This window comes from Brassica oleracea, chromosome C6, assembly GCF_000695525.1.
Source record: "Brassica oleracea var. oleracea cultivar TO1000 chromosome C6, BOL, whole genome shotgun sequence".
NCBI lineage: Eukaryota > Viridiplantae > Streptophyta > Magnoliopsida > Brassicales > Brassicaceae > Brassica > Brassica oleracea.
Window position 1 is genome coordinate 32,804,404 of NC_027753.1, and position 8,901 is coordinate 32,813,304.

Genomic DNA, 8,901 nt, shown 5'->3' on the forward strand with positions numbered 1-8,901 from the left:
AAACTCAAGAATAGATGATGAACAATGAAGAACAGCTCAAGAACAAATGTTTTCTCTCAAACTCTCAAAATACAAAATATGAAACTATAAAACTTTCACTCTCTACTCTTTGTTGTATTGTACTCTGTGTATTGTGTGTCTTCCTCCTTCCCCTTGCAGTCTCTTTTATAGCCTAAGTAAAGGAGGATGACAACACATCCATCATGTGAAAGCATAAAGCATAAAACACACTCATAAAAGTTAATCTCCACTTTCTTCCATTATAGAACACCTTTTGCCCCTTCATATGGCCAAAGTAGTCTTGCCTCTTCAGAAAAGGTAGAGAAAGTTAGGCCAAAAGAGCCACCAAACTCATGATAGACAACCCATCCCCCATGTTGCAAGCTTTAAAGAGATAAAACTCACTCATTAAAGTTTTCTCCACTTTCTCCATGTTGCACACACCTTTAGAATACCAAAAATAAGAAGAATAATGAATAGTAATGAGTTTTATAGGTTTTAAAAGACTTACTGGGTTTCATCGCAGAGAAGAAACACATTTATACTCAAGAGCTTCAAGGGGTTACATTTGATAATGACAATGTTTAATTGAGAGAAAGTGGGTTCGAAGTTAATGTTGAGATTAAAGGAGATCTAATATGTTTCAGGGCGGTAGTCGGAGTATCTAGGAGACGAAGAGTGGCGGAGGAAGAGTTGAGACATATGTGGTCGTTTTTGGGGAAAACAATTAGATAGGCCATACATGGATATTTACAGGAATAGCCCACCAAAAGAACAAGTATTAAGAGCCCAAATAAAAACAAAGATATGTTGTTGAACGGAAAAGAGAAGACACGTGTCCTTTTTTGCCCATAGGTTCCTGCTGATGTGGAGGGCTAAGGTGAGAGAAAACTCTGCTTTATTATTATAGATAGATAGATAGATGGTATTGTTCTTTTGTAAAGATAAGTAGATTACTGTTCAACATTTTCAAAATTGTGAAATTTTAAAAACTAGCAAAAGTATATTAACTTTTTTTGGTCGACATATCTTTGTTAGTTTATCATTTGTTGGTTGACTGTAAATGCAAATTGTTCTACTTGGTTTATTTGAGGCTAGTCTTAGTGTGGACAAAATATTGGGTTGATTCCAGTCGATTTGTTATGTTCTGAGATGATCGGAAAAGTTCGAATAATTGTAATTTTGTAATGCACAATGAATACTAAAAATTATCACCTCTTAAAATTGTATGAAAATATCAGATACTAAAAATCCTTCTGAATGTCAATAGTTAGAAGCCTTCCATCATTTTGCTTGCTATGCTTTGGATCAGCTTTTTTACTATTTGATATATTATTAAACTCGGTCATTTTCATATATCAAAATTCATATGCTTGCTTACCAAAGAAGAAGAAAGACAGAAAATTTATCAAGGTGGAAGGGAAGAAGTATTGAAGACTCAAACTGGATTTCAGCACATAGTGATTAGTCTACCTAATTAAATTAAAAGTCTCAGGAAAACAACAGCCTAGCTAAGATACCAAATCCCATAACGTAAGAACTTAAAGTAATGTTATCTTATCCCTACCGTGTCTCCAACTTTCACCTCCACACCATGTCTCTCTAGCCTTGGAAACATCAAGAAGTATCTTAGCCAGTTTGGTGGAAATGAACGTGGAAGTAGCACGGCACCATCAACTAGAGTGTACTCAGTGTCGGCCATGCCCCTACCTATGTACTCTCTAGCAAACGCCACCATACATACATTTGAAAATACTTTTTGATTCATTTAGACATCGTTTTTCATTTTTCTTTTCACCTAAACCACATAAAAGTTAAATGATCTTCGGTCGTTATTACAATTTTCCTAAGGATCATTTCCAACGACATAGTGCAAATATTTGTTCTAACTTGGAAATCAATTTATCGTAATTTCTACTATACAGTGCATTTTTGTTTCTTTGGAAATGAAATCATCGTAATTTCTATTACACAGTGCAAAGATTTGTTCATTTTTACCAAATTTTCTTTTTGCGTATAACTTTTTTTTTTTTGGGTAGCGGTGTTATGTGTAGTAAATTTCTATTAAATCAAAGTTTCGATTATGGATGCTGAATTAATCGCAGGTTCTATAGTAAAATAGAATCATTTTGTCATAATTGGGTATTGTAGAAAGATTTATATAATAGAAGTGGTGCAGATAAAACTGATCATCGTGTATAACGAAACCATATAATCATTGTCCGTGAAACTATTGATCAATAATCACAAGTGTTTAGAGCTATTGAATTCGTTCAACTGTACTCGCATGTATCTATACTATAAAAAAAAAAAGAGTTTTAAAAAATCTACCTATAAAAAATTATTGAACCATTTCATTAGATTTAATTATTATTATTTTATCTCACCTTATATTATTTTATTTCACCTTATAAAATAATCAATGTTTTTATTTATTACTCAACTTACTATGATACACTAAAAATTTATACATAACTCCATTATACTAAAATATCATATTACCAAAACGTGTCTCATGAATCCATAACCAAAACGTGACTGATAAATTTAAATACCAAAACTATATTGTTCATTGGTGCCACCAATTTTGAAATATTTCACACTATCATTTAGTTTTTGACCAAAAGCTTTCACTCTATCATTTTTTTGTTGATTAAAATGTGTTTTTTCAAATGAATATGTTGACCTTTCTGAAATGTTTATCTACAAAGCTTATACATCGTACCTTCTCCTTGACTAACACTTCTAATAATTTTGACTAGATTTCAAAGGAAGTTATTTTGCATACAGCTTAACAATATATTCTATATTCTATATTGTTAGGATATTTTTGATAAGAATATATTATAGATGCGATTTTGAAAATTTATATATTAAAAGAAAATCTTTTTAAAAATATATTATAAAAAATGTTGTTGCATCTATATATAAGTCTTTATTTTTTTTATCCTACCATTAACTAAAATAAGTATAAATAATTTAAATATTTTACATAAATCCTATTATTATTTCTCATTTTGTATGATACACTTCTCTAATAATTTTTCTTCTTAGCATCCAATGTTGTTGTTGTTATTCAATAACGTTATATACATCATATATTATGCTCAAAGATGGATATATAATATTATATATCAATTATTAAAATGAAAGCATATATCATACAACATATTATACCATGTCATCTAACATTATATAATTCTAAATATTTACAAAATCAAATTTTGATAAAAAAACACTTTAGAAAATTATTTGTTAAAACAAAATTATATATATTTACGTTAAATTATTTTTTATAAAAAACATCTATAATAAAAAAATTATTCAATATAATTTTAAAAACTTTTAAAAAACCCTGCAAATATCTATACTATTAAAAGAGAATCATTATGAAAAAATCTACTTAAAGAAAGTTGTTGCAGATATTCATTACCTATTTATTATTTTTGGTCGTACCCTTCTCATTGTTTAACTATACAATATTTTCAATGAAATCATTTCTTACTTCTCATTTTTTAGGAAACTGAATATAAAATGATATTTATGAATATAAAAATAGACTTTATGAATTAAGTAATGGATCTTTTTTATTTTATCAAATTAACTTTTCGTAAAATTTTTTATCGTATTCTTTGAATATGAAAATTTCACAAAACAATATTGCATTCTAATATAGTATTACATAATAATAGAAATGTCATTATTGAATTCTATGTTGTTGTATGAAACATAGGTTTCTAAGACAACCTTTATCATAACATATATATATATATATATATATATATTTATATAAGTTTGTAGACAAGTGTTTGAGCACGATTTACAACATCTGAAATATTCCTTTTATACAAACTTACATGAATATGTAGTCATTCTTTTTTACATATAGATTCAGTAATATTCTAAAAGAATGCATTATTGATAAGTGCTAACCTATTTTACCAGCTACAAACTCATATCAATGTAAACCCAATTATTATTAATAAAAATTGATGATGAACTTTAAATAATGTATATACAATGTATATATAATCTTAACTGACTTTTATATAATTTATATATAATCTTACTAGAAATGAAAATATCCTACATTTATATCAAACCAAATATTTCATATAAAACATCTAATTAAATATAAATTTTAAACACTTTAGTAAATAAAAAATCATAAATTTAAAAATATATTAGAAGTTTCATTCATCTCTTAAAATATTATTGAAGATTTTTTTTCTACCAGGTCAACCAAATGTCGGGTCACACTCGATTGCGAATTTTTTCGAAGTTTGCATGCTTTAAATTAACGAGTTTTCATTAAATCTAAACCAGCTTATGTGCAAATCATAGTGTTTACCGGTTCGGGTCCAAACTTGATATAAAAATATTGTTCTCACCTAATTTAAAATAATTTATTTTAAAATAGTAGACGCGCTGAGTCTGATCAAACCAGGTAATTTTTTTTTTTTTTTAAATAATCAAACGATTAAAAATATAATTACATTAACTAACTAAATAAATAAATTTTTTTATTTTTTGATATAATTCAATTTTGTAACATAATAATGTATAACCAGACTAAAATACTACTAATTCATATCATATATTTTAATGAACTGAAAAATAATCCGCGGTTTTATGTAAATCTAGTAATAACATTATTTATGTAAATAATATGCAGCCGCCTTGATCGTTAAAAGGTTCGTCTAGCGTAGTGATGACACACTGAAAGAAAGAAAGAAAATTCTCTCTCATCACCAAAGGAGAATGTGGCAAAAAAAAAGAACAATGGACTTGGGCTTTTGTAGACAAGTGGACTTATGAATATTTTGTCATCTGTGGAGGCTGACAGACACCTAATCGCTTTTGTTTGTGGAAAACGTTTAGAAGAGGGGGGGATTTGTGTGTAATAAGCTTTCCTGAAAAACGAAATGAACAATCTTTGTAGTAATATAGAAATTGACGGAGATTGAAGTCCCCTCTTCTGAGTCCCAAAGTCTGGTAATTTTATGGATCCCCTCTTATGCTCTAACCTTTCTTAGATGCTGATGATGATCGACGATCACCATCTCCAGGAACTGAGAAAATCTTATGATTATGTTTTTATTTATTTTCTCGACTGATCGGTTAAATATGCCTCTAACCATTCTGATCTGGGTTTTGTTTTAATCAGTTTGTGAATCCATTGATCTCCGAAAGTTTCGATCTTTGATCATCTCTCTTTTTGTGTGATCTTATTTGCCTTAAACATCAACATCATTTCTCTCACTACTTAGCATCAATCAAAGGTAGCTTTTTTCTTACCAAAGATTCTATCTTTACCAATGAATTAACTAACTAATATAGATCACAGGACTGAACAATGCACTTAGTTTAATCATATGGTTTTTCTGCTGGTTTTCAGTGAGTTTTATTATATAAATCATTTGGTTGAGAGCAGTGCCCAATGGATACTACAACATCAAATAGTATTGTTAGCCCTTCTACTACGCTACAACTCTGTAGCATCATCCCCGAGAATCCCCTCGCGGCTATGGAGTTGCCATTATTGCCTTCCTTTCTATCTCTGAAACGACACTGCCTTGGCAACAACTCTGCTCCTGGAGAGTTCTTCTTGGCTTCTTGCCCTTCCATTGTCCTTCACCTCCTCACAACTTGTGACTTGTGTCCTCGTGACCTTGCCAAACTCGAGGCAAGTCATCGTGATGATGATGATGCTCTTTCTTGTTTGGTCTCTGATTTTGTTCTTTTTCTCAGGCGACGTGTTCCTTCTTTAGGAAGCCAGCAAACTTCTCTCCGGACCTTCAACTCTCCATCTCAGAGGTCGCAGCTCTCGACATTTGCCAAAAGAAGTCGGTATTCGAACGCATGGGCGAGGAAGACCGCCAAGAAATCAAAAGAAAATGCGGAGGCTCCTGGAAGCTGGTTCTGAGGTTCTTGCTAGCCGGTGAATTAGGTTGCAGACGTGAGAAATCGCAAGCACTCGCTGGTCCTGGTCACAGCATTGCAGTGACATCAAAGGGCGTTGTTTACTCTTTCGGATCTAACACTTCAGGACAACTCGGACAAGGAACCATTGAAGACACTTGGCAGCCTAGACCAATCAGGTTATACTCACTCACTTCTCTGATTTATTCAGTTTTTTTAGCACTAGTTAATGTTGAAGTGTGCATTGTGTTTGTTTGCAGATCACTCTCCGGGATCCGGATCATTCAGGCAGCTATTGGCGCTGACAGAACAATGCTAATAAGCGATGCTGGTGAAGTTTATGCCTTTGGGAAAGATTGTTTTAGCCAGCCTGGATTAGAAGACCAAGACACTAAGCTCATCACAACTCCTCAGCGAGTCAAGTCCCTGACGGAGATCTTTGTTGTTCAAGCTGCTATAGGATATCACTTCACAGCGGTTTTGTCTAGAGAAGGGAGAGTCTATACATTATCATGGGGAAAAGATGAGAGACTCGGTCATGGAAGTGACCGTAACTGCGTGTTGCCTCATCCTTTGTTGGGCGCCTTGGAGAACATCCCTGTCGTGCAAATAGCTGCTGGGTTTTGCTATCTCCTTGCTCTAGCATGTCAACCTACCGGCATGTGAGTCCCACTCTAATGTTCTTAACCCGGTTAGCATGTGTTCTTACTTTTTGTTTGCTTGTGCGTAGGTCGGTGTACTCTGTTGGATGTGGCTTGGGTGGGAAGCTTGGGCATGGTACTCAAACCAGTGAGAAACAGCCTCGGTTGATAGAGGAGTTTAGTGTTTTGAAGATGGAACCGGTTATGATCTCAGCAGGGACATGGCATGCTGCTGCGGTGGGGAGAGATGGGAGAGTCTGCACGTGGGGTTGGGGACGGTTTGGCTGCTTGGGTCACGGAACTGGAGAGTCAGAGTTGGTTCCTAAGGTGGTAGAGGGACTAAAAGATGTTAAAGCAGTCCACGTCGCCACGGGAGATTACACAACCTTTGTTGTGTCTGATGATGGTCAGGTTTACTCGTTTGGCAGTGGAGAGTTCGCCAATCTTGGTCAGGTGAGTCTCTATGTGTGTTTTCTTGTTTTCGGTGTTTGAGACAATGGTGTCTTTATTTTCATTTGGGGCTTTTTCAGCAGGGGGATGAGGATGACAATACTCTGACACCAAACCTGGTTTCGTCGTTGAAGGAGATAAAAGAGCGTGTGGTTCATGTGAGTTTGACAAACTCGATATCGTGGGGTGGTCATACGTTTGCGATGACAGAGTCAGGGAAGGTCTATGCGTTTGGGACTGGGGATAGAGGACAGCTTGGGGTGGAGCTTGGTGATAACTTGACGGAAAGAGCTGAACCGGCTAAAGTTGTCGGTATTGATCTTTCTTAAAGATGTGAAAGAAACCCCCATCTTCTTAGTTTAGGTTTGCATCACCATTGATCTCTCCTACTAATGTTTTAATGAAGTGGTTGTACATAGTAATTTAGTAACATGAAGGCAATGATGACATGTAAGAATTGTTAGATGGTTTATGTTACTTTTGTTAGTTTAACCGACGAATCAAGGAAACAAATAAATGTTTCTTTAGATATTCTGCGTTGCAATTTTACTTTTTGGCGTGTTTCGTTTTTTTTTTTTTTTTGTAAATTGCCGTTGATGACTAGTTCTGGAGAGCAAGGAGGACCTGTCAACTATAGGGGAGGGGTGGAGCTAGAGTTTGATATTTGTATCTAGAAACATTTGTGAGTTTTAACGGCAAGAAATCTATATACCAATAGTCAGAACATATAGACATGTTTCAAATGTTTTTTTTAAGATACAAATGAAGACACATAGTTCTTATTTTATGTTTCTGATTGTATATAGATTGGTTTCAAGATGCAATAGTCATCGTTCTAATGTTTAAAAAAGTTACCCGTTTTAAGATAATAATCACCGTAATTATCTAGGTAATTGCTAATTAGTGTCATAACTTAATTGACCATTACAGAGATTAATCATTAGAGTGAATGACTATAATTTTGTATTCATTTCATACTGAATCACACATGATTCGATCATTTGGGGGTTTGACTATAACTTTTTTTAACTACTTTTAAAAAAAATGTTACTGCATTAAAAAGTGCTAGTAATTTTTGGGGGTTTAACTAAAAAATTTACTAGCATTAAATTTTGCAAAAAAAAAATTTACTAGCATTAAAACTGAAAGAACATACTGAAACATGGATCATATATACAGCTTTCTGCCCTCGGTATTATGATTGCCGTTATAAACTCTCATTGAAAGTCTAAACCCCAACATTTTAATTGGCCAATCCCGTGAGATGTGTAGGTTACTAAAATTAGCAAGGATTATGAAAATTATTCCCAAAGAAAATGTGCAGTATATTACTACTAGTATTAGTTTAATTGGTCGTCGGGACAACTTAATTACACCCGTTATGATTATCAAATACTAGTAGACAAACAAATACGGATAAGAACTTATCAAATTAAATACTTGGCTTTTTAATAATCGAACAAACTAAGCAACCACAATTTAACAAGTCCTTAAACATTCGCATAAACACAAATAGATGCTTTTATAAATGCTTTTACAAGTTTATTAGTATATCTTTTGACAACACATATAATATTTTGTCTAAAAATTACAATATCTAGAAGGGGGTGGGGGGTGTGGAGAATCATTATTATATAAAAATTCCTGGTACGAAATGTCAATAGCGAAATGAGATGAGATATCATCATTATCAGCACATGGCTGCCATGTGACTCCCTCTTTCGTGCCACCATTTCTTCAGGGCTCTCATCTATTCATGAATATTTCCATACTATATATGTTTATTGTTTGCCTCTTTATATATAGTTAGTTACTACGACTGATATATGAGCAATGTTTAACATTATATTATTCGGTATAAGAATATTGGGTCTAATCATCTGTGTTT

The 8,901-nt window shown here is 33.0% G+C and overlaps 1 protein-coding gene across 6 annotated transcripts; it reads left to right on the forward strand.

Moving 5' to 3' along the window:
- The first annotated feature begins 4,846 nt into the window (after positions 1–4,846).
- On the forward strand, positions 4,847–7,562 carry LOC106300951 (ultraviolet-B receptor UVR8-like). 6 transcript variants are annotated; one of them, XM_013737232.1, is made up of 7 exons: positions 4,847–4,995; positions 5,168–5,282; positions 5,399–5,686; positions 5,752–6,101; positions 6,183–6,584; positions 6,653–7,016; positions 7,094–7,562. In XM_013737232.1, exons 3-7 carry the CDS (start codon positions 5,441–5,443, stop codon positions 7,340–7,342), a joined length of 1,611 nt encoding a protein of 536 aa, XP_013592686.1. In that variant the 5' UTR covers positions 4,847–4,995; positions 5,168–5,282; positions 5,399–5,440; the 3' UTR covers positions 7,343–7,562. The 6 variants fall into 6 exon arrangements, with proteins under 6 accessions (XP_013592686.1, XP_013592687.1, XP_013592683.1 ...); XM_013737233.1 differs by having other exon boundaries at positions 5,435–5,686; XM_013737229.1 differs by having other exon boundaries at positions 4,847–5,282.
- Positions 7,563–8,901: the final 1,339 nt, after the last annotated feature.